Source organism: Felis catus, chromosome A2, assembly GCF_018350175.1.
Source record: "Felis catus isolate Fca126 chromosome A2, F.catus_Fca126_mat1.0, whole genome shotgun sequence".
In the NCBI taxonomy this organism is placed as follows: domain Eukaryota; kingdom Metazoa; phylum Chordata; class Mammalia; order Carnivora; family Felidae; genus Felis; species Felis catus.
Genome location: NC_058369.1, coordinates 166107385 through 166133095, shown reverse-complemented (window position 1 = coordinate 166133095; position 25711 = coordinate 166107385). Strand labels below are relative to the sequence as shown.

Genomic DNA, 25711 nt, shown 5'->3' with positions numbered 1-25711 from the left:
AGCCGCAGTCAACGACTCAACCGCTCTGTGTGTCGGCTTATTTACATTAGCAGCGGGGAAAGCAGTGACCCCCCTCCTCCCCCGGACTGCTGAGCCGAAGGACGGAACGGTCACAACGCGCCCCGCACGGGGCCTGGAGCTCACAAGGAGTACAGACCCGTCCTGCCACCGCCTGTCCCCCTGTGTCACCCCGCAGGGCCGGCTGCTGGGCTTCCTCTGCTCAGTGTCTGGCAACTTTGGAGGCGGGGCCGCTGGGAGACAGAACCTAGTGAGTGTCGTCTGACCGGAAGTAAGGGCCGCGTTTCGCCGGGGTCTTGCCGGCCCCGCCCACTTACATCTTGTTCCGCTTCTCGTCATAGGACAGGATCTTGGTGACGTCCCAGTCTCCAGAGGTGACGGACTGAATGTTGTCGTTGCTGCTGTTGGGCTGGAACACAGACAGGACATGGCAGAGCTGGCGAGCCCGAGCCCCTCCGTGGGGTCCCCACCCCCCAAGTCCTCTCCTCTGACCGGGGCTTGCATCCAGCCCGTCCACAAAGCCTCAGCTGACACCCCCAGGTCCTAGCCCTCCCCCTCCTCCAGAGTCCACGTCCGTGGTACTTGTCACCTGGTGCCATGACGGCCGGGGCCACCAACCATGACACATGGGTGTCACTAGAGGCAGCAATGGCCCCTCTGCACATGCTGTTGATGCTGTTTTGTAAAATTTGGGAATCTCATTAGCAGAGTCATTACTACAGGAAGACTGGGAGGGAGGAAAGAGGAATATGGGGGGGTATGAAACAGGACAAGGAAATAGACGGAGGGGAGGGGGGAGGGAGGGAGGAGGGAAGGAGGGAGGAAGAGACGAAAGAAGAAAAGAAGGAAGAGGGGAAGGAAGGGGAAGGAAGGCAGGAAGAGAGGGGGAGGAAGGGAGGGAGGGAAGGAAGGAAGGAGGGAAGGAAGAGGGGAAGGAAGGGGAAGGAAGACAGGAAGAGGGGGGGGAAGGGAGGGAGGGAGGGAGGAAGGTAGAGAAGGAAGGAGAGAGGGAAGGAGGGAGGGAGGAGACGCGTCTGTCATTCTCTGCCATCATTTACAAGGACGGTTCGAATCCCTCTCTCTCCCCAAGTGCCTCCCAGAGTGGAATAATTCTGACAATAAACCGTATTGGAGGGAGGTGCGGCCATCGCGACAGGAACGACGTGATCTGGAACGCGGTGTGGAGGTGCAGGGTGAGGCACCGGCCAGCTGTGCTGGAGGGCAGGTGCTCAGGGAGGCAGGTGGGAATCGGATGGTGACTAAGTCAGGCAGAGCCCACGGGGGTCTCAGGGGAAGGGAGAGCCTGCGGGGAGCAGGGAAGCGGGGGTGCGGGGGATTCTGGATGACAGGGGTGGCCTGAGGGGCTCCTGGCCAGGGGGGTGCTCTCCTGGATGAAGGCGGGCCTGCTTCCTGCAGGGATGTTAACAGGGCACTCTGTGCATGAATTCAGGGACACGGCCACATGCAAACACATAAACGTTTTCGATCTTGGTTAATGTGATCCAAAATGTGGAAACAGGACTCTGGTGCCACAGTGACCAACGGAAAGTCGGCCAGAGAGCAGTCACCGTCAGTCATGCGGTCACTTGGGCTGGAGACTCAGGCCCCTGCAGCCCTGCCTCGGGGAACCAGGCTCCCCACGGTCACAGCTGGGTCTCCGTTACTGTTCCCTGTGTCACACCTGCCCTTAAGTGGGGCGTCCTCAGCATGTTCTTTTGAAATTGTCTTTTGGCCCAAATCCTAAATAGCAGTCTTCTATTAGTAGCTACAGGATATTTTTGATAACTATTTAAAATCAAATTTTAATTCACCTATCCTGGGCCCCAAATAACTTAAGCTCTCTCAGAAATGGAACCCACGCTCGGAAGACGAGGGTCATGGTCACAGAAATGCCACGCCCTCTCTGCACCTTCTTCCTCAAGGCAGCACTCCCCAAACACTCAGTGCCCTGAGCTTCCTGGGGCGATAGGTCTGCAACAAACAACGTTCACCAAGATCTCTGCCTCTGGTTCTAAATCCGCGTACATTAAGCTCAGCGATGCCCTGCTCCTAAGCCACCAGACCTCAGAATCAGGTGAGTGGCAGCAGGCGGGAGCAGAGTAGTGGCATAGTGCCTACACCGGGCTCAAAGACAGCATGTCCTAGGACACCGCACCATGAGGCACTAGACCCGTGTCCCTGGGAGACCCGTGTCCCTGGGAGAGAGGGTCAGGGACAGCACAACAGACGGGGAGGGAGGGTCGAGGGCACAGGATCGTCTACAAAGTAGTAGACCCGAGTCCCAGGGCTCATCCCCAACACCGGGTCCCACAGTCCCCTATGCTACTGCCAGGAGTGTTATTTAAAAAAATTTTTTTTTAATGTTTATGTCTGAGAGAGAAAGACCGAGCGTGAGTGGAGGAGCGGCAGAGAGAGAGGGAGACACAGAATCCGAAATGGGCTCCAGGCTCCGAGCTGTCAGCACAGAGCCGGACGCGAGGCTTGAACCCACGAATTGTGAGATGGTGACCTGAGCTGAAGTCGGACGTTTCACCGACTGAGTCACCCAGGGGCCCCGAAGTGTCATCGCATTTTCGAGCCCTAACAGAAAGGGCACACGTGCGACCCAGCGTCTCAAGCCCTGGGCTTTGCGAGCGCCCCATTCTGCCCCACCTTGGGGAAACCACCTCCCAGTTCAAGGACCCGGGCTCCCTCTGGGGACCTTGCAGATGATCAGGGCACACAGAGTGGTCCCCACTAGGGGCTGTCACCAGCACAGCGGGAAGTTTTAGAAACGGTCGGGATTACCTGGGACGACGAGACGGTGATGTGATAGAATTTCCCTTGTCCCCCCTGTGGGATGGCTCTGACGAAGAAGAACTTCCGGCCGTCCTTGGAGAACACCGGCTCCTCGTTCTACGGACAAAAGCAGAGTGTGAAAAGGCTTCGTTGTGTGTGGAAAAGGTATACCACTGACGATACATCCTGAGAGCCATCTTCTCTGCCGTTTGTAATGGGGGGTGCGGTGGAAAGAATCAACAGTGCGTGGGGCCTCTCCTCTCCTTGGGAAGCACGAGTCAAAGCTTCTGTTTCCCGAGGAACAATGAGGAATTCAGCAGAGCCTTCAGGAAGGCGCCGAGCCCGGAGCGGGCTTGTCGCAGGCCCCCAGGCGGGGCAGGACCTCTGCACGGAGAGCGCCTGGGGCACCTGCCCCTCTCACCGCGGCTCCGTGAGAGCAGAGCCCAGGGCAGCACCTGTCCAGGCACACCCGCCTCCACCTTGAAGAAGCGAACCCCGAACACTCACAAGTTTGTGCCTGAAAATGAATTCTACCACGTTCGGTCTCGTCTTTTGTTCTTTAATTTAGTAAAGAACACGGAATAGCCCGCCAGGGAGACAAGTAAAAAGAGAACAGAACAGCAAACAAGGACACATTTTATTCATTCTAAGGTGCAGGTGCAGGTGCAGGTGCAGGAAACGTTCCTTCCAGGAACCTTGAACCAGAAGAGCGTGCCACACGGGCATTTGCCGGATGGCCCGTTTGCTGGGGTCTCTTGCCACTTCTCCTCGGAGAGGAATGGGCATTCCCAGCTCTCCCCCGGGGAAGGAATTCTCGGCTGGATTCAAAGCCGAGGCCTGAAGTGTGTTGCCCTATCCCTGCCCGGCCCCCCCAGAGCTGAGCGGCCACGGCCCCGGGGTCGGGCCACCTCCCCGATGGGGGAAAAGGCATTTTGCTACAGCGGCATCTCAGCATCTCTGCGGCTCCGGCTTGGAAGTTTCCATCCGTGAACGCCAATTAGTCGGCGACGATCTATATTTTCTGATTCAAGGAGCCGCACGCTCACGCGGCCGAGAACAAATGGTAAATAGGCCCCAGCTGGTGCCAGGAACGCACATTTCCCCGCAGTGAGCGAGGAGACGCCAGCGTGATGCGCCCGGAGAAATAAACTAACATGTGATTAAAATGACATTTAATCTTCATGAATATTTGCAATAAAATGAAACCTTTAATCTGCAAATATTTATTTTTCTATTTAGAGCTGGCAGCGTGGTATTTAGAAGCAGGGGCAATGGGAAAGTGAGTGGGGACTCTGGCTTTTTAAATGTACTTTTATTTGCCAAGCCCCAGGGCGGATACTGCAATATTGCCTCCGTTTTCTGGGGAAGTGTTTGCACTTTTGGCAGAGAAAAATACTCTGAATAAAGGTAATAAATAATTAATTCCGGCCAGACGCTTTGCTTTCATACTGAGGGGGCCCTCATCATTTTGATGTCACCTTTACATTCATCAGGGAGCACTGTGCACCTGCCCTCAGCCTGAGACCCGCTTTCTGGGGCAGTAAATGTATTCCTGGTAGGAGAGTGCAATGGTTTTTGAGGAGGAGACCCGGATGTCAGTGCTGACATTCAGGGCTTCTGGGGGAAGCTCTCCGGTCTCTCTCAGTACCAGAGAATCTGTCACACACGATGCCCCCTCTCCCCACCTCCATGCCACTCGCAGAGGATCCGTGAAGAAGGAGCCCTTTCTACTGGTGAGAGAGTCTTTGTGAAATGTCGGTACCACACCTGCCAGTTCTTCCCAGAGAGTGGTTCCGGACACGCCCCTTGTCCAATCTCCCAGCCTGGAGTTTGAAATCACAAAACCAAAATTCTGGTTAAGGAAGAAAGACTGTCTGATGTCGGCCTACAGGATGCATCTTCAGCCAGAGGACGGGGTCCAGGGCTCTACACCGAATCCCCGTGGATCCACATCAGGACAGACGTTGCAAGGTCACGGGTGGTGGTGATGGAGTGCATGCATCAGGGGGGAGCTGCCTATTCTTCTGGAATATTCCTAGGAGAACTGGGTGGTTCCTAACTTGCCCTCCAGGACCTCGTGATATCCTGAAGGGTGTGAAAAACAGGGTCCACGGATCCCTTTGTGAAAAATCTCTTTGAACGTCATGAGAAACTGGCGAAGCTAGACCTTCCTACTGGCCCTGGAGCGCTGTGTTCGTGATGCCTGAGGAGTGGTACCCAGAGAAAGCAGGGCCTCCCTACACTCTCCAGGCAGGGCCGCTCGCCGGCCCTGAGCGGGGAAAGCACCACCTTGGAACAGGTCCTCTATAGGACCTGCCGTCTTAAACTCAAGACGGCACGACACATTTCTCAATGGCTGTTTAAAAAATGTTAGCGGTTTGCTCGGTAAATGCCTTCAAGTCTGCATTGTAAAAGTGTGATTCTCCACGTGGCTTTGAGTGCCGACTTGATTCTGCGTGGAGAGAGCCGCTGTCCCAAGGCCATCCAGGCTGTCTGTCTGCAGCGTGGCTGGTATTCTCAGGTGGGCCACGAGCTGCAAGGCTGATAAATACAGAAAAATCCCGGTGATGATGGCGTCTCCGCGATGAAGAGACCAGCAAAGCGGGCGGCCTCTTGGGCTCCAGACCGCGAGGACCCCCAGCCAGTGCTCCAGCCCTGCCCACAGCCAAACACCTGTCCGTGTCTTCTGAACATATCTTAGGGTTACTTCCATTTACCACACGTGGGATTCATGCCCGCCTCTCATCAACCTTCCTACCCCGTGAATCTTTGAGAGCTGCTGTTCTAGAGGATTCATTTCCATTTGGGTTTTTTTTGTTTGTTTTTTTAAAAACTGTACTGGGGTGAAATTCACATAAATTTGCTCCCCAGCGCCCTCCCCCGGCCCGGGGAGCCAGCAAACAGCCGTCCCTTTCTGTGAACTCATTTATTCAGGACATTTTGTGTTAATGGAATCACACAACGGGCGGCCTCTTTGTCTGGCTCTGGGCTCCCCGCAGAAGGTTCTTGCCGCACTGCTCAAGACAGCCAAAGGGCAGAAACAACCCAATGCCCATCAACAGATAAACAAGCCGCGGTCTGTCCGTACAGTGGAATGTCGTTCAGCCACAAGAAGGAAGGTCGTCCCCACACCCGCCGGACAAGGGCTTGGGAGAAGTCGCTGGTTCAGTTTTGAGATCTACGGAGCCTAGGCGCTGTCTGGTCTGATCCGTAAGGTACTGGCCGATCAGACGACCACACAGATGATGGCTTTTCTTCGCTTTCACGTCAAGCTCTCTGACGTTCTGTCTGCTACAAGAGGGGCACCAGCACGTGTGTTTGCTATCTGCGCTCCTGTCACTGATCCAGGGGGGCTTTCGGCAACTTCACAGCATGACCTCCCAGCTCACGTTTTGGGGTCCTCCAAGCACGCTCTCTTTCTTGGAGTTTTCTTAGCTTGGATGCGGCACCCACGCTTACACACAGGAAACAAGATCGGGCATTTGGGCGATTCCTCTTTCGGAAAAGACCGGCGAGGAGGAGTATTTCAAAGTGAGTGTGCTTGTGTGCCCGTGTATGAGGTTGCCGCCTTGGACGTAACCGATGGGAGGCTGGGACGGACAGCTGACTCCGCCGCTAGGGAAGTCCCGCCCGTGGGTCCGCGTCCAGCCACCGTTATTCTGTCCCCGGATTCTGTTGGCACTCGCTTCACCCTGATTCTCGAGACTCCAATCTGGTGTCATTTTCCCCACAAATGTTCAGACTCCTTTCATCCCAGCAGGCTGGATAGGAAGGAAGGAAGCCTCCAAAACTCTCACCTGTTCTTTGCCAGGGTGTGGAGTGAGACAAAACACCAGCCCTGAGAGCTTTGCTTTCTGCGAGAGTTTAATGTTTTTGGCTGTAGAAGTGGGAGTCCCTGTCGGCCTCTCCCGACCTCCTCAAACCTCAAGACCCCGGAGCCTGTTTAACGTGTACTTCTTGCCCGAGTAAGGACGGGAAGCCGGGGGTGGCTCCGAAGGCCAGGTTCCCGTGAAAGCTCACGCCGAACCCCAGCACGGTGCGCCTCCAATGGGACAGCCACAGAATCCTGAGGAGAGATGTACGGCTACCAGCCTGTTTTAGAGAGTACGTTGAGGCAGCGTTCATGGACTCCTTGTAATTCGCCACAAGGACATCAATCTAACAGAACTGAGTTCTCACCAAGCCCCGTACGTTCTCAAGAGCCGTGGTTTTCAAACTGTCTTTCTTCCTTGGTTCGTGACTCTCCAGTCATGCGCAAGGGCCACGGGGAGCAAGGAGGAGCCGGCCGAGCAGCCCCCACCACCCACCAGGGCCGGAAACCTCTGCGGGGCTACTGAGGGACTGAATGCTTGAGAAGCCATCGTGTTGTGAAAACTCGGAGAGCGCCGTGGTGGCGCATCTGGGGGCGGGCGCAGACAAAAGACAAGTCAAACGTGCAGTAGCTACCTGTCTGTGGAGCCAGGCTTCGCTTTCGTCCTCGTGTTTCTGAAATGAAATAAGAGCATTAGACAAAGGATGTGTTTGCACGGTTTGTGTCTGTGACCAACAGCGCAGAAACAATTTGATTCCCCTCCACGGTCGCTGCACAGGCACACAGAGCCGTGGCCCGCCCAGGGAGGAGGCATCCCGGCCCACCGTTGTGGCTCACCGCCAACACTCGTGTCCCCGAACAAGAAAAACGTCACCCTCCCCGGCAACGGGGACAAACCCACGGTGGGCGGGAACCCGGTGGAAGATGGCGTACTTCTGCCATATTTGGCCGTCAGTCCACGCGTGGGCCTGCTCGGAAGTGCTGCCTTGTTGTAGGGCTTTGTGCGTGTGCAGGTGTGTGGACGTTTCTCAAGCCACAGCCCTGAATAACAACCCCGGGAGCGAAAAGTAAATCTCCCAGAACCGTGTGGAAAGACGCATAACGGAAGACCAAACGGAACAAAAAACACCAGCATTCCAGCTACGCCGTGGGCCTGCTCCCGGTGCTGGTCCAGCCTCCGGACGCCCAGGGAGGGGTTCTCTAGCCCCAAGTCCTGTACGGTCGGCAGGAGGGAGTCTCATGATGGACTCGCACGGTCGGGGCGGAGGTGAGAGCAGGTGTAGATCAGCAACCATTCCCGGCTTCCTGGCTCTGCGTCTACTCCTTCCTTCCCTCCTCCCCCTCGATATGCCTACGGGATCATCTGGAGTCTGCTCTCAGGTGACTCACGTGGGGACGTCCATCTCGGTAACAGAACACTCTGTGCACCGGGAAACGGCACCTGATGCGGCGAGATGCTTCCGGGCCTCCCAGGCCACGGTGAACCTGCTCTACAAGCCCTCTCCCTCCCCAGCTGGGGAATAAAAACTTAGGGGCCAAAAGGAGTTTCCGGAAGACCTGCTGGGCATTATTCTTGGAGTATAATTGACCCTTTCTCACCTAGCACGAGGGGGTGTGCCTCTTCGGGCTCACGTGGAAGTGTGGAGGCCTCGCGCCCACGGGCCGGAGGGTGTGTCCTCGGCCGGCCGCCCCTCGGCTTGCATTTTCATTCTTTGTTCACTTCCCTCTGGTACTTTCCATGGTATCGTCCCTACGTTCACCTCCTCTAACTACACATTAAGTCAGCCCGAGCCCCCAGGAACATAGCTGGGCTCACCGTTGACCTTCAGGGACGGATGCGGCCCCCCAGGGGCCGCCGGCCCCAGGTCCTCCGAAAGTGGAAGGCAAGCCAGGTGGCAGGGCCGGCTCCACCCGTGTCCTGGGGGCTCAGGCTGCCCCTCCCCCTCTCTGATATCAACTGAAAAATGAAGAGAAGTCTCGTCCCGAGCATGCGGTGGGCGCAGATAAAGGGGGTTGACACATCACGGGCTGTGGAGCTCATGCAGGTCTGAGGACGCGACCCCTGCCTTCGCGGAGGGCTCAGCCTTGACTTCTGCGGCAGTACACAATCCATCCACACGGTGGCAGCAAAACAGAGGCCGGCAGGCGGGTTCCGGCCAGTCTGTGGACGGTGACCCAGACGCCCCGGAATGCCGCCTCCCTTCCGCCTCCCGTGCTTCCTGCCATCGGCCCCTGTCCCCTCCCTCCCCGTACCTTTGTGCAGACCCCGGTGGTGGCGTCGCAGAGGGTGAGAAGGGACACGTTCTGCGCCCGGCTCAGCCAGTTCACCGCGACCTTGGTGCTGGTGGCCCACTTCACCATGGTGATGTAGTACTCCCTGCAAACACGCAAACACACGAGGTTGGCAGCGTTGCGGGGGCCGTGGGAGCCAGGGGACGGGCGCAGCCCAGCCCTGGACGCCGGGGCCGAGGGCCGGGGCCTGTCGGGCTGGACTCGTCCCGGGAGGTCCTGAAATGGGGTTTCTCAAGAAGGTGCTCAGATCGCGAACTGTGGTGGGCACAGCCAAGGCACTGACGTGCCCAAGTAAGCCACAAAGCGCGGTTCCTTCTCAGCTTCTCCCTCCAGGGTTGCGGATAAAGTGCGCGCGGCCCAACGACTCCCGGAGGGGGAAGCGTGTGGCTTCTGCTCCGCGGTCTTACGCGTCACGCTGCAGCTAGGCCCAGGCCAACGCGCCACTGCAGCTCACGGGACGGAGAAGGAGGTCACACGAGCGGCTGGCAGAGCCAGCACCAGGAAGCGCTTGGAGAGAGAGGCGCTCACCGCGCCTCGCATGCTATAAAAACCCCGGGGCCACGCAGAGGAAGGCTCTGTGCGTCCCTTCCCTTTCCGGGGAAGGCAAAACACCCAGGGACGTTCGCCAGCTAATTAGGGAAATTGGTTCACGGCCCTGGGCATCAGGCAGGTTTGGTTGGATACCCTAGATGTCACAAGCCTGCTTTTACCCAGACCTGAAACGTCACACTGTTCTAGGTTACCCTGTACTTGGCACAAGGGGTGCTGGGGCTTTCAGCAATTAATTCACTCACCAATTCACCCAGAGTCCTTCAAAACTGGGAGTCTTAGGGGGAAACTATACATCTGAGAAAAAGAAGAAAACAAGTGCAAAGAGACTATCCCTAGGTGAGTTCCCAGAATGTTCTAGAGGCCAGCTAACCTTTGTTCTATCACCTACCCCATCTATATCTATAATGAGATCTATTGTTAGGAATGATTACTTTGTGGCCTCACAAGGTCCTTTATCACTAAAGCCTCCAGCACATTCACGAGACGATTCCCAGCAAGCTCAAAAGGGACCTTAGTACCTCGGATGATTATTTTCAGCAGAAAGGCTTAAAGAACCAGACGTCTTCATCTAAGCTTTGGTTTAACCAGGAGATTGAATTGCTGTGTCCCCTATTTCTCGAATCCACCTGTCAATCAAAACTTTTAGTAACTTAACCTAAGTCAAGAGCTGGCTCAGGCCGGTACCTTCTGCGTCGGGGAGAGGGGAGGCCCGGGGACTGCCCATCAAAGTCTTGGCCAGTCTCCTGGGGACATGGCTGGTGAGGATGTCATTCAGGCAAAATCCAACTTTTATGATTTTCAACCTTCTCAATTTGCTGTGGTTTTGGAAATAGGGCTGTCTCTGTTCCTACCACCTGCTCAGCAGACCCACGGGGACCTCGCAGGGCCTCGGGGACCTGGGTCTGTGTGTTTATAGGATCTGCCCGCTCCCCCGACGTGGTCAGGCTCCTGCTCTGAGGGGGAGCGTGGCCTTTTGGCAAGTCCTCTGTGGATGCTGGAGCCGACTTGTAATGCTAGGTTTGATCGTCTCCCCAGATGTTTGTAGGCATGAAAACATTTATTTAGCTTGGCCCTTAAAAACAACTCAGGGTCGGGGCACCGGGGTGGCTCAGTGGGTTAAGTGTCCAACTTCGGCTCAGGTCACAATCTCACGGTTCGTGGGTTTGAGCCTCATGTCGGGCTCTGTGCTGACAGCCCAGAGCCTAGAGCCTGCTTCGGATTCTGTGTCTCCCTCTCTGCCCCTCCTCCACTTGTGCTCTGTCTCTCTCTCTCTCTCAAAAATAAATAAACATTAAACAAATTAAAAAAAAAATAACTCAGTGTCTGTGCTCAGCCCTTGCTCTCCATATAATACTTCCTATTTTTAAATTATAACATGAATGATCCTTTGGTCCCTGTTTGACGGAAGGTGGAGAGAGACTGCTAGCTTGAAGGGCCATGGGACGCATGTGGCAAACTTGTGTTTTCCTGGACTGTGAGGCCTTTTGGATGCAGACATTTGCATTGAAGGTGTGTGTGTGACATCACAGTGATGAGCAAACACACTTCATCTGGATGAAATCAAGGAAGAAAAAGATCTCCTGGAATGACTATTTTTTTTCCCCACGGCCTCCATACTAATGAGGGAGGACCCCATTCTTGTTTCCGTTTGTTGGACACATTCATGCGTCCTATTATGTGTCTTTCTAGGTTTTGTGATGTTCTTTTGCACCAACAATCTTCATAAAGGCCACGTCTGAAGGTCTTTCCCTTTAATTTCCCAGTTTGTAATACGAGACATGTCACAGAAAGGGAGAAATAGCTGCACCGCAGATGAGGTCAGTTACACGTGGACCCGCTTTGCCTCGTCGTGTGGATCCTCACAGGGGCCCCGACCAATGAGCAGGTGCAGCGTCCCTCAGAGATGCCTGAGGGCTTTGCTCCCACACCTCGCTGCACATGGAACTTGAATCCTCAGCTCCTCACTGGTGTGATACGAATTTCAAACAAACTGAGGGCACCCTTTGAGACTGTATGGTGATGAAACGCAATGAGAAATATTTTTTTAGAACTCTTGAAACAATTACTAAAGACGCTAGAAAGATGCCATACCATATCTTTCTAGAAGGAAGTGGTGCTTCTTCATGTTTTGGCAATTCCAGGATCTCCCATCGTGTTGCTGTCCATCAAACACTTGGGAGCCTTCCGCCCGAGTGTCCCTCAGAACCACACACAGCAGTCTCATTACTTGGACAGCAGCATCTCATCTCGAACCAACGTTTCCTAATCCCATGAATTGTATCCATGACTAGGCTTCATGCCAGATAAGCTCAGGGTATTTTAAAAAATCAAGTCAAGGGGCGCCTGGGTGGCGCAGTCGGTTAAGCGTCCGACTTCAGCCAGGTCACGATCTTGCGGTCCGTGGGTTCGCGCCCCGCGTCAGGCTCTGGGCTGATGGCTCGGAGCCTGGAGCTTGTTTCCGATTCTGTGTCTCCCTCTCTCTCTGCCCCTCCCCCGTTCACGCTCTGTCTCTCTCTGTCCCCAAAATAAATAAACGTTGAAAAAAAAATAAAAAAAAAATCAAGTCAAGTCGTAAAGATAAAGCATTGCTCAGGATGGGCAATTTAAAGGCTGACAGCATCTGGTGAGGAGACGCAGAGCCTCACAAAGAAGCGGTACTCTAGAAAGAATGACTATTTGCTTCGTGAGGTTCATAGCGACACCATATGTTAATGGAAAGGAAAACACAATGTTTGCCCATTTCTGAAACTTTCCCTAAGAAGAGACCCATACGTAGAAAGGTTCTCCTGGTTCCTTATATATTTTCCATTTTCCTCTAACTTTAAAGCTGTTTGCCTGACCATTATATGCGGGAGAAATGGGTAGATTCTGACTGTAGGGCTAGTGTCAAGGTCCAAGGTCATGGCTCTGTCAAGCTACTGTTGGTTATGAGGGTTGGACCGTATGGCACACACAAAGGGCCTCAGCAGTGTGGACGGCATGAGCCCATGGAGATTTCCAGCACACAGAGGCATCTGCTTGGCAAATGTGAGGAGGTCTTTACCAACTTTGTGTCAATGTGCCTGTAAAGACACAAAAAAGACGCAAAATCACAATACCGCCGGAGTGAGTGCTGAAAATCTCCAGCATCCGTACATCGGCGGAGGTGTGTGAAACCACACAATGGCTTGCCCACCTTTGCTTCCCTCATGAGACAGCAGTTGCCGAGCAGAAGGAGGACATAATCCTGCTCCCCAGTGTCTTATCCTTCCTCGGGAACACCACGCTCGTACCAGCCAGAAACGTGGGAAGTCAAACCTTTGCTACTTCGGTGTCGCGGACAATCATGACTTTTCATGGACACCTGTTGACTTAGATGTCAAAAAAAACCCACAAAATTCGAAAGAAGGCAGAAGAAAGAAGAAAACTCTCAACTCAGCCAGCAGAGAGAGGCACGATGGATTTGGTTTAGATTCTGTCTTCCGATTTCATCGGAGAAGGTTCAAGCAGCACCCAGAAGTTCAGAGTCAAAAATAACCCCCAGCCGCATCTGCTGCCAGATTGCGTGGGTGGATGTCTCCTTCCTGAGGTGGAGTCATCAAGCAACACAAAGGAAGGAAAGGGGGGATCACACGGAAAACGTGAAGGCAGAACGGAGCCCTAAAAATACAGGGTGAGATGGAGGGGAGGAGGTGAAAGACTGCAGGGAAACCAAAGCTGAAAGTGAGAGAAATCCGACTAGGAGAAACTGAGCAAACCTGGGGAAGCTCTCCCAGAAGGCAGAGGAAGGTGCCACAGAGGCGACAGAAAGGGGCGGGGACTGTCCCTTCCGAGGACATAAGAACTTCTCACAGGGAAACCAGAGTGCCGGGACCAGAATGATCTCCAAAACTCACAGAAGAGGCATCTCCGTGGATTAAACAGGATCTGAATACGCAGGTTAAAAGGGTTTTCCACATGCCAGGGAGATTAATAAAATGCCTAAATATGTTCTGATAGAATCTTTGAGTCCTAAGAAGAAAGGAATCTCACCACAATCTACTAATAAGGAAGTAAGTTTCGACAAAGGGTCAAAATTTAGGCTGATAGCAAATTTCTCTGCTGTTCTAGGGCTAAGGGGTATTTAAATTTCAGTGTGTTTTTAACCACCGATATCTTGTCCTTAAGTACACCCCATAGTGAATCAAAAATTAAAGACTCAAAATTAAAAGCTTAGCATGGGGGTGCCTGGCTGGCTCCAAGGGTGAGCATCTGACTCTTAGTTTTGGCTCAGGTCATGATCTCATGGTTCGTGAGATTGAGCCCTGCGTCGGGCTCTGTGCTAACAGCATGGAGCCTGCTTGGGATTCCCTCTCTCTCCCCCTCTCTCTCAAAATAAATACACATTTTTTTTTTAAGTTTAGCATGTAAGAAGATGATCCAGAAAATCAATCATCTGTAACTAGTCCCAAACAACTATCGATTTGATAACCAATTTGAAGTAACAATCAGAAGTAATTATTATGTGACAAAACATGGTAAAACAAAAAAAAAATATTGGGTGACTATTTCCTTGAATTACAAACATTTAGCGAATCTTTTAGAGAAGATTATAAGTTTTTTTTAATGTTTATTTATTTTTGAAAGACAGACAGAGACAGCCAGAGCACAAGCAGGGGAGAGGCAGAGAGAGGGGGAGACAAAGAATCCGAAGCAGGCTCCAGGCTCCAAGCTGTCAGCACAGAGCCTGATGTGGGGCTTGAACTCGCCAACCGTGAGATCATGACCTGGGCCGAAGTTGGACACTTAACTGACTGAGCTCTCCAGGCGCCTGTTTCAGAGAAGATTATGAACAAAAGGTAAGACACATCATACATGATGAAACGGAAAGAAACATTAAAGGGAAAGGAATATAAACTATGTTTCCAGAAGAGGAAACTAAATGTGGTAAAAAAAAAAAAAAAAACTTTTCAAAATGATAATCCACTTGGGAAGGCTGGAATTGATTCCACGTAAGCTTCCTGAGGGCAGAGACCACATCTGCCTTGTTCCTTCCTGTATCGTCAGCCCCTGCAAGGTGCATCACACGTGCTGAATGTTGAATGTTTTTTAAAGGAATAAATTTAATTCCAACAGAAAGACCAATAGGTTTTTTTTTTTTTTTTTTTTTGCAGAGAGATCATCTAGTAAAAGAATTCTAAAGTTCACATGGAAGAAGAAATGGAAAAAAATAGCCAAGATGGTTTTGAAAAGGAAGTCTCTCAAGAAGAATTTACACCAAGACTTGTTAATGGGAGACCAGAGCTACGGGTCTTTCCTTGATGGAACAGTCACACTGGTGATCGGACCACAGAAAATCTGGCCTTAAATCACGATGGTTTATATAAGAACAAAATAGTTTACGTAGTAGTTTATTTATTTGATTTTTAAAGTTTGTTCATTTAGAGAGAGAGAGAGAGAGAGAGAGAGAGAGAGAGAGAGAGAATCCCAAGCAGGCTCTGCACTGTCAGCACAGAGCCCCAGGCAGGGCTCGAACCCACAAACTGTGAGATCATGACCTGAGCTGAAGTCAAGAGTCCGACGCTTAACCGACTGAACCACCAGGTGCCCCAGTGTATATAATAATGTAATATTTAATGAAAACGTCATCAGGAACGAAGGTGGCGTGTGATCCAGAAAACAGTGGCTCCAACTCGGGACAGCAGTGGAGGTCCCAGGACGTGGTAGAGAATAGTTAGCCCACACTGGGGTGGGCAGCAGGGGTTCTTGCGAGGACAGGTTTAGGGAACAGGGCAATACAGCAGAATACCTAATGGAGTTTGGGAGGACAGGAATGAGAGTAAGAAAAAATCAAACAGTTCACGTTAAAAACAGAGTAATTTAAAACTCCGGGAAATAACACTGAACAAAAAGACACACGGCCCCATCACACCTCTAGCATGAAAGACAATCACTTATGATCAAGTCAGTGCTATTTATTGATTTTAACTTCTTAGAATCAACGTACAGAGTAGTAGTAAGATTTAGTTATGGCCACGGGACAGAATGCAAATGCCACCAATCTCAGTGACAGAAACGTTAACAAAAAGATGACAGAGTTTCTAGGGGAGAGACAGGGACAGAGAGGGACCTGGAGGAAAGGACAGGACCCATATCTTCATCTTTCAAACTGGGGAGGTGCGAATTCTTGTCTATAGTTAACGCAATACGGAAGAAACTGGTAAGAATATTATTCATGTTTCTAAAGGTAACCAACAGGGGCGCCTGGGTGGCTCAGTCAGTTCAGCATCTGACTTCGGCTCAGGTCATGATCTCACAGCTCGTGGGTTCGAGCCCCGTGTTGGGCTCTGTGCTGACAGCTCAGAGCCTGGAGCCTGCTTCAGATTCTGTGTTTCCCTCCCTCTGTCCCTCCCCCACGCATGCACGCTCTCTCTCTCAAAAACGAATAAACATTAAAAAAAAATAAAATAAAATAAAGGTAACCAACAGAGGAAATTAAAACGCACATAAATGAGAAGGTGGGCGGGCATGGGGTGGGGTATGCACATTTCTTGTGTATCCTAAGAAATAACGCATAAACAAAAACAAATAATAAAACTGATTAATATAAATTAATAAAAAACAAGTAAATAAAAAGTGAAATATATAAGCATATTACTTAATGACGCAAGGGTTACTGTTGGGGAAAACCATACAAGGAGTTAAAGTCATCTCCATCTGGGGCTGGGTGAGTGGGGAGGGACTGTTGTTCCCTGTAACCCCTTCTGCATGGTTTTACTTCTAAGCATTAATATGGAGCATTTTGACTAAAAGGAAATAGAAAGTTACAACTAAATAAAAATTAAGAAAAGATGACCACACGGAGTTGTCGACAAACACTGAGTGACCTGGACGAGGCTGGGTCTGTCGACGAGTACCCGTGGGGACGTAGGGAGAGGCGCCTGCCCTCGGGAGGCACATGGGCACGGCTCCTCTGGGTGCTTCTGGTCACACTGATGTGCAAGAATGAGTGTTTTTTTAAGCTCCTGAAGCAATGAATCGACATTACAAGAAAAGCAGGCAAGAGGGGGCCTGTCAAGGACAGAACACTTCGAGTGTGTGGACTGCGTGAGGCAGAAACCGTGTCTGCAGAATCCAGAAAGCGTTTCTCTCTTTGTCCAGCGAGGCCAGTGCGGCCGGAGCAGGGAGCTGTCCAGCTCGCGACTCAAACCGGCCCGGCCCGGCGGGGACAGACACGCTGGGACAGGAGAGGGCTTCACGGCGTTCAAGATCTCAGCCGAATTATTCCCCAAACAGAACAGTTTTAATTAGAACATACATAAACAAACTGCATACATATTTTGTCCCCTGTCCTTCTCAAAAAAAAAAAAAAAAAAAGGACCAAATATCCTGGAGGAAGTTTTCCTTCTTTTGAAACCATACTCAAGAGCTATTGCTCTGATGTGCTAAGTTCTCTTGGGGGCTTTGCTAGGAGAAGCTTCTGTGATTTCTGAATTGTATAGAACAGGGGCCTTTATGAGGCTGTCCACAGGCAGGTGGCCCCACAGCTGTGTTTGGGGCCAGCCTGGGGGCCTGGCCGATTTGTGTCCCAGATGTGTCCCCCCTCAAGACCTCTTTTCCCAGGAGAAAGGCGCGTCCACTGTGTTTTCACTGGGCTCCCTCTGCAGAGGTGCTGAGGGCCCTAGGCTGTGTGCTGTTTATGCTGGACAGAGATTTCCGCATTAGGGCTGTGTAGCTCACAGACAAGGCACAACAGTAGGAACCCCCACGCCCGTCTTCCCCAGATGAGAAGTCCCAGACTGCCTGCTTCTGCTCACAGTTTACGGGCACCACTGGCCCAACTACAGATGCTGAAAACAGGGGCGGGAAGGGACTCCCCCAGAATCCTCCACGAGGCCACGGTCACCCCTCCCTCCTTGAACCTGTAGTCTGTGCCATGTGATCTCAATTGCTGTATTACCAATTCTTCTTGACAACTAGCCGGGCCTGGAGCTCCTTGTGGCACTGCAAAGGGCATGCCTCCTATTAGTTGTGATCCAGTACCAAGGCTCGGGTACCTACAGAAGAAACCAATAAAATCCTCACGACTTGAGTCACACTGCCTCACGAGAGGAGAGAGGAGGCACTGACCGAGGAGAATCCAGAAGGACATTATAATGGGAAAGAAAGTCAATGTCAGTGAAGCAACAGTAATGCAACTTGACTTTGTGTGATGGGATAGCCGTAGGTTACGCAGGCCTGCGTGCCCAGAGAACTCTGAGCCCCCTTGGCCTTGGCCTCTCCACGGGGCCCATTTGTGTCGGTGCAGGCAATGAATCCGGGTTGCACATCAACATCACCCCATTCCCGCAAATCTCTAGCCAAAGGTGCCTTCAAATCCATTCCATTGCGCCTGGAAGGAAGCACGGACAGAGACGGGGAGCCTGTCTCCAGGGTCCTGTGCGCACCGGCTCAGAGTTGCAGAGCATGCCCCCTGCAGCCACCACACTCCCGGGAGGCTGGCCCGCCCAGAGACAACAGCGGACGGCAATGGCGACACGGGGCTTCTGCGGCAGAAGCAGCCAACGCCTCTGCCGCAGGGGGCAAAGGCAGTAGCAGAAACAGTCTCCGCACCCACGCTTGATTATCCAACTTAGCAGTCCTCAAAGTGTGATCCCCAGACCAGCATACTGGGAAGGCTGGGAATACAAATTCTCAGGCCTCAACCCAGACCCACTGAGTCCAAAACACTGTGGGCGGGGCTGAGCAGTCTACGGCTGAACGAGGCCCCCAGATAATTCCAGTGGTGTTCGAGTTTGAGAACCACGATCTAAGTGAGCCACGTGACATGCTGGTGAGCAGGAGACCACAGAGAACACCTCCAAGAGCCACTGAATGACAGATCTCCATCTCCACATCTGCCTTTACTAAACGTTCTCTGGGTGAATAAACGTATTGGCAGGCAGATAAGGTGTTCTGGAATAAAGAGAAGTTGGTTGCAGTAAAAAGAGGGGAGAAAACAGGGTTTAAAGCACAATGATGTAAGCAGACGAGACAGAGCAGGGCTTTGAAAGACACAAGGATTGATCCAGTGCCGAGATGAAGAGAGATACTGAAACATTCTGATAATCACAGAAAGCAGATGATCGTACTTTGAGAATCTTAGACACTGCGTTTTTTAAAAACTTATTTTGAGAGAGAGAGAGAGAAAGAAAGCACAGGCAGAGAGAGAGGGAGAGAGAAAGAATCCCCAGTAGGTTCCGCATCATCACTGCAGAGCCTGATGCAAGGTTCAAGCCCACAAACCGCGAGATCGTGACCTGAGCTGAAATCAAGAGTCAGACGCTTAGCCGACTGAGCCACCCAGGTGCCCCAGAAATTGCATTTTAAAAAGAACATGACACCAAAACATTAATAGGAAGTAAAGGTTCCTAGAAGAAATGCTACCAGTTTTCTCGTTATTCTGAAGTACTTTATCTGCCAAAGAATAACATTTGTTCATTCCAAGAGCATTGAGTTAGGGTTTAGCATTGTGCAGACACGGTCCCAGGTGCTGGCAATACAGAGAGCCAAACCCTCGTCGTAGGGGGGCTCGGTTTGTGGGGAGACAGACAACCCCTCATTTCAGTGAGGGGCAAGGACTGCCCTACTGTAAGGAGGTCATGGGTCTGCCCGGAGGATGGGGGTGGAGGGCGTGGTGAAAAGCACAAGTTTGCTGAGAAGACACTGCCAGCTTCCCAAAAATCTGCAGCCAAAGGTGCCTCCAGATCAAAATACACGGACTCTTCCTGGTGAGAAGTATATGAATTTTTTATTAGTCCATTTGTTTGCCATAAAATATTAACAGGGCACTGTCTCTCTCCCAGGGATTAATGTGCTGTGTCACTTTGTGGTATTCCAAATTCTGGCAAAGGTTCTCACAGTTGTGGGCAATAAAGGGCAAGGGAACAGAAGGTCTGTTTATCTCGCGAAATAAAGAGCCTGCAATTAACTCTGGCATTTTCTCAGCAATGTTCATTCCATGAATAAAGGCGGAGAAGAAAAAATATTTTGGGAGAAATTTTTAAAAAGTGATGTTTTTAAATAGAAGACATTGTTGAGCAAACGGAAACACCAGATACCAAATGCTGCCTGTGATGAAGGGTCTGGCTCCGTATCTGAGCGGGTCCTCAGAGGAGTCACACGGTTGTGTAAAAATATCTGCAGGCAAATTGCATTTTGCAGAATATGAAAGTGCTGTGGCTCCAAGACAGACTACTATTTGATGTAGATTTCCACGATTTCAATTTCAACGGGGGAACCTTTCCCTTCCATCTTAGGGGCTGGTTACAATGTAGGATCACTGTCAGGGTAAGGGAGAAGGAGGTGAGAGAGGTGCCAGCTTAGGGACCGTGGAGTCCTTGTTCAATCGTCGATATGCTTTGAACGTGAAGGGATTTATAGAATAGGAGACGTAGAGGCAAGTGATGGAGGTGGTGGGGGTGAAGGTTCCGGTGATGGCGGTGACAGTGGTGATGGTGACGGGGGTGAGACGATGGTGGTACAGCAGTATAGTTGTTGAAGGGGCTGGGGCTGAGGTCACTAGTAATGAGGACCTTGTTATTGTGTGATGTTTGCATTGCTCTGATGACCTCTGTCTTCCCCCTAATTCTTAGTCAAGGTTTATATTGGATTCACTATACCAATCTCCCAACGAGTCCCTATTTCATAGAGATGGACCAGAAAGAAGGCTCCGTTTCCTAGCTGGTTGGCATGGGCTTATCATGGGTAGTCATGTGTGGAAGAGGCACCTGGTGGCAGAGGAGGCCCTGAGAATGTAAGCCCCGAGGGTTTGCAGAAATCTAGACCACGTGCACAGTTAGAAGCAGAGAGCTGCATGTACACACAGAAATCTGCTAGGTCTTTACATACTGCTGAGTGAAAAAGAGGGGAAACGGTCTACACACACACACACACACACACACACACACACACAAACACACACACAAAGTTTATTATGTATCTGTATCTACGTACATCACAATGTCACTTGTATAAACAAGTGCATGCATACATATAAACAGCAACACACGTTTTACTAACATTAATGGAGAGAAGGGGGACTCAAATACGTTTAAATAGGTGCCTACGTAGTAATGTTTCTGACACTGGCCATAGCAGCATCTTCATAGACAGTTCTCCGGAGGCAAGGGAAACAAAAGCAAAAATAAACTACTGGGACTACATCCAAATGAAAACCTTCTGCACAGCAAAGGAACCGACCAAGAAAACTCAATGACAGCCTATGGAATGGGAGAAGATATTTGCAAATGACATAGACAATAAAGGGTTAGTATCCAAAATATATAAAGAACTGATATTACTCAACAACCAAGAAACAAATGATCCCACTAAGAAATGGGCAGAAGACAGGAGCAGACACTTCTCCAAAGAAGACACCCAGATGGCCAGCAGACACATGAAAAGATGCTCAACGTCACTCATCATCAGGGGAATACAAATCAAAACCACACTGAGATACCACCTCACACCTGTCAGAGCGGCTAAAATCAACAACACAAGCAACAACAGGTGTTGGTGAGCATGTGGTGAAAAAGAAACCCTCATGCACCGTTGGTGGGATTGCAAACTGGTGCAGTCACTCTGGAAAACACTATGGAGCTTCCTCAAAAAGTTAAAAATAGAACTACCCTAGGATCCAGTAATTGCATAAGTGGGCATTTGCCCAAAGAATATAAAAACACTGATTCAAAGGGGGTACATACACCTCTATGTTTACTGCAGCGTTGTTTGCAATAGCCAAAGTATGGAAAGAGCCCAAAGGTCCACTGACTGATGAGTGGATAAAGAAGATGTGGTATAGATATACAGTGGACTGTCATCCAGCCAAAAAAAGCATGAAATCTTGCCATTTGCAATGATATGGGTGAGCTACAGTATCAATGCTGAGTGAAATAAGTCAGAGAAAGGCAAATACCACAGGAGTTCACACTCACAGGTGGAATTTAAGAAGCAAAACAAATGAGCAAAGGGGAAAAGAGAGACAGAGAAAGAGACAAACCAAGAAACAGCCTCTTAACTATAGAGAACAAACTGGTGGTCACCAGAGGGGAGGTGGGCAGGGTTATGAGTGAAATAGGTCACAGGCATTAAGAGGACACTTCTATTGGGGCGCCTGGGTGGCTCAGTCAGTTAAGCGTCCGCCTCTTGGTTTTGGCTCAGGTCATGATCTCTTGGTTCGTGAGGCTGAGCCCCGCATCCAGCCCTGCACTGGCAGAGCAGAACCTGCTTGGGATTCTCTCTGTCCCCCTCTCTCTCTGCCCCTCCCCCATTCGTGCTTTCTCTCTCTCGCTCTCTCAAAATAAATAAATAAACTTAAGGAAAAAAAGAGTAACTGATACTGATGAACACCGCGTAATGTACAGAAGTGCTGAATCACCATACTGCACGCCCGAAACTAATATAACACTGCATGTTAACTATAGTGGAATTAAGTTAAAAACAATAAAGAAAAAAAACAATTTAAAGGAAAAATGCATTGAACAAAGTAGTCGATTTCAGCAAACAAAAAGCCAGAAACTGACCAAGAAACATAGGTGTCTATGTGGCGCGGAGAGCACGGAGTAGGGACTCCCTGAAAAGAACAATGAAATAAAAAGAGTGAAGCCTCGCACAGACCAGCGGTGGGATTCCATGAGCTAAGCCCATCTAAGTCCTTGGAACCGGAGGTCAAAAATGAATGAACGAATGAGCTCAAGTAGAAGAAAACGCAATGAAAGCAAGACGCCTTTGAGCCTTTTGCGAGCCCGCGTCCCCGCCCAGATGCGTCAGGGACCCACTGGGCTCCTTCTCACGGTGCAATTGCGTGACAGCCTGCGGCCGTCTGGCAATCAGGAAGAGCGCACAGGCCGCCGGCTGTGCCACGGCCGAATGGATATTCGGAGGAGAATAAAAACACGTATCGGCACAGTGCAACAAGGCTTCGGAAAGGTCCTGCGGGTCTCTGCTGCGTCTTAGCTCAACACCCAGCCCCGCAGCCCTGGGAAGGCGCCAGGAAACCAGCACGACACAGCCGCGTTTGTTGGATCAGAGCAGCTGGGTTTCGGGGGGGAAAATGGTAAAAACCATGGGGCGGTCGGTGCGTAATGATTTCCATCTAGGTCTCCACCCACAGGACACAGCTCAGCTTGGCAAGGCGCCGCTGCCCTTCCCTTAGCCCTGCCTCCACGGGGTCATGGTCCCTAATTACCTTTCACGTAAACGTCTTAAAAGACGGCCTCAAATTTGGCCCAGGGAGTCCTGCGCCCGAGGGCCGCGTTGTGGGCTGCTGTCCCTCCCACCTCGCGTGTCGTGGCTCCCATCAACACTTCATTTCGGCCGTGGACCACGAGCCGTCCCTCTTTCTGGACTGTGGGTGACACGATGGGAGAGGCCATCCGGGTGCCTAACACAGCGTGCGGCACAAAACCAGGGTCAGTAAGTGTTGGCCAACTGGAAGGATCCGGAAGCCCAGACTCAATCTTCCCTGTATCTGAGAACTGTTGGAGGGGAGGTCAGGCTGGTTAGCAGGCAAACAACAGGAGGAATCTGGAAATGGGTGGTGTAAACGACAGACAGCTGACAGATGAAGTGTCTTGTTTCTTCCTCCTGGTGGCTCCTTGACCAGCCTGCTGAAAGTGACCAGTGGACCTTCTAGAATGTTCCATACCTCTCTGGAGGCTGTTCAGGGAGGTGAGGCTGTCCAGCCCGCCTGGCTTGAGGCGCAGCACCCCCTTCCACACTCTGTGTGGATTCAGACACCTTCCTTAAACTCTGCATTTCTCAGTCTTCACATCTGGGGAACGGGGGCACTAGGAGCTACTTCAGACGTGTACAGCTTGCAAAAGCCTTTAGGGCCATCCTGGACCCAGCCACTGTCCTGTACATGCTGTAAGCCCACATCCTTGTTCCCGGGGAGAGGGGCAGAAGGAAAAGCAAGAGTGAAAACCCACCAGCAAATCCAGAAGTCCGGTTTGGAAGGAGCAAAGAATATAAATAGCCCTGAGGTCACAGCTTTACAGTTCAAACCACAACACATGACTGATGATGCTTCAGGGCTCCCCACTCTATGTTGGGACCCCTGTGCTCCCTTACTTCTCTTGAAGACTGGATCCTGGAATATCCCAAATCCTGCCCACACCTCCGACCCCTCCACCTGCCGACCCTCCTCCCTGGAGAGGATTTCTCCATCCTTTGGCAAAACTCTTAAAAGAATCAATGTCAGGGCGCCTGGGTGGCTCAGTCGATTGAGCAACCGAATCTTGATTTCGGCTCAGGTCATGATCTCGTGGTTCGTGGGTTCAAGGCCCACACTGGGCTCTGCACTGACCGCTCAGAGCCTGCTTGGGATTCTCTCTCTCTGTCTCTCTCTCTGCCCCTCCTTCCGCTTGCACTCTCTCTCTCAAAATAAATAAACTTAAAAAAAAAAAAAAAAGAATGCCTACTCTGTGGCACTTAATTTTTGTAATAGGATATATTTCTTTGTTGTCTCTCCCCACCTAGGTCCTTGGAGGATGTGGGCCTCCTTCCCTCCTCCCTAAAACCCTCCACATGGTAGGTTTCTTACTTTTACCTTTCCTAGACTAGTTGAAGAAAGCCAGAACATGTTGCCTCAAGATATGCCTGTTTGACATACAAATTATTTTGAGCTGAAGGCAATGAAGAAGAGCAAGCCCAGAAAAAAGGCAGGAGACACGTTCTCCTTGGGCTGGAGACAGACTCTTAGCGCAGAGATGCACCAGCGGAATCTGCAAATAGACCTTCCTCTGGGAGTTGCCTCCCATGATCTGCTGTCCTTGAACACCTAAAACTGCTCCCCTTCGTCCGGCTAATTCCCTGCAAATTTACTGTTCCTGGTTGAAGATGCTACAGGGGTGGCAGTTCTGAATTGCTGCTTTGAGTCACTTTTCGGTGAGCTTTTTGAAGACGGGCTCCATGTGCATTAATGAACTGATTTCCTTTTGTTAATCCTTCTTTTTGTTAAGGAGTCCCGGCTGAAGTTCTGCCTCCCCAATAGCATCCTATAGTGGAAATGGCACGATGTCACCAACGCCTACACATTTCTAAAGGTTTGGTTCTTAGAAAGGTTCCAGAAAACCAAAGAACTCTCAGTCTTTGAGGATCCTATCGATGTAGGATTTTACTGGCTACCTGTTCAGCTCGCTGGCCCATTCAACAAAGGTTTCCTGAGCTTGTCCTGTGTTGCAGGCACTGCTCTGGAGGGGAGGGCGGGCGTTGCACAAAACAGACCCAAGTCCCTGCTCGCGGACCTTCCTTCCAGCTGTTGGGCAGGGAAAGGACTTGGTGAACACAGCACACAGAATATCCTGTTGGGATGACCCTACGAAGGAAAGTAAGGCCGGGGGAGGAGGGAGTGGGGCTGTGACTCAGGCTCGGCTGTTAGGGAAGTGCTCAGGAAGGAACACTTTGATCGCGACTGACAGTGCATGGGTGCTCCCCTCAGCCATGTGGGGCAACTTTCCAGGCAGACAGAGCACAGGTGCAAGCGCCCCAAGAAGGGGGCGAGCCCAGCCTATCTGAGGAGGGGTGCCGAGAGGCGGGATAAAGCTGTGCAGTGGCTCTAGCGTGGGCAGGTAGGGTTGGGTCCTCGGAAGAAGAAAGACGAAAGGTGGCTTTCTTGATGTAGAAGCTGTTTTTGGCCTCCGGCCGTCTGGTGAGCTGTACCTGCCTGTCGCTACTCGCCCAGAGCATGTTTCTAGCAGAAGGGCCTGGAATATGTCAACAGTGCGGAAGAACAGACCTCAGCAGCTAATGATTTTAAGGGAACAAAAGAATGTAAGCACAGCCAGCCACCAGCAGGCCAGCAGAGGGAACAGGCGATCTGACATAGCTCACGGCTTTCTGGGCTGGGCAGGAGGGGCGGGGAGGGCCTGGAAGCCTGTGGTCCCAGAGAGCCTCAGCTGGGGTCACCAGGAGATGGGAGGGAGGGGACACCCTCTGACGCCAGGCCCTCCAGGGGAAGATCCCCCAGGAAAGTCAGAGGCCTGAGCACATGGGGACCCAAGGAGGCCAGACTGTGGGCAGTAGGATTTTGGAAGGAGATTGGGGCATCCGTTCTGTGTCCAGTTGGTGACATCATTTAGAGATTCTCAGAAAACGTATTTGAAACCTGGAAAGAGGGAACAGGATCTAGCAGTATTCTTCCAGCATAACCCCGGGCTCGGCCTCTGAGGCAACTGGGGACTCTGCCCGGGCAGACTTCCCTCCTGGGTTTTTGCAGGTGGACCAGCTAACCCCCAAGGTCACAGTTCAGGGCCCTGCTAG

General features: G+C 51.4%; 1 protein-coding gene and 1 long non-coding RNA gene across 9 annotated transcripts in view; one reads left to right on the top strand and one right to left on the bottom strand.

Annotated features, from left to right (window-relative positions):
- The window catches only part of DPP6 (dipeptidyl peptidase like 6), a 949991-nt gene that overhangs the window by 66148 nt on the left and 858132 nt on the right, over positions 1 to 25711 (bottom strand). For all 6 annotated transcript variants that reach the window (XM_045053301.1, XM_045053300.1, XM_045053302.1 and 3 more), the window contains exons 11-14: positions 8861 to 8984; positions 7243 to 7281; positions 2806 to 2913; positions 336 to 427 (exon numbers count right to left, since the gene is read on the bottom strand). In XM_045053301.1, the coding sequence (XP_044909236.1) occupies positions 336 to 427; positions 2806 to 2913; positions 7243 to 7281; positions 8861 to 8984 (363 nt within the window). The remainder of the gene's footprint in view (positions 1 to 335; positions 428 to 2805; positions 2914 to 7242; positions 7282 to 8860; positions 8985 to 25711) is intronic.
- LOC123384166 lies at positions 342 to 3965 on the top strand. Of its 3 annotated transcripts, none has more exons than XR_006594899.1 (3): positions 342 to 596; positions 1109 to 1211; positions 1856 to 3965. It is a non-coding gene; the product is annotated as an uncharacterized LOC123384166 (long non-coding RNA). The 3 variants fall into 3 exon arrangements; XR_006594901.1 differs by lacking the exon at positions 342 to 596 and having other exon boundaries at positions 969 to 1211; positions 1856 to 2092; positions 2394 to 2445; XR_006594898.1 differs by lacking the exon at positions 342 to 596 and having other exon boundaries at positions 969 to 1211.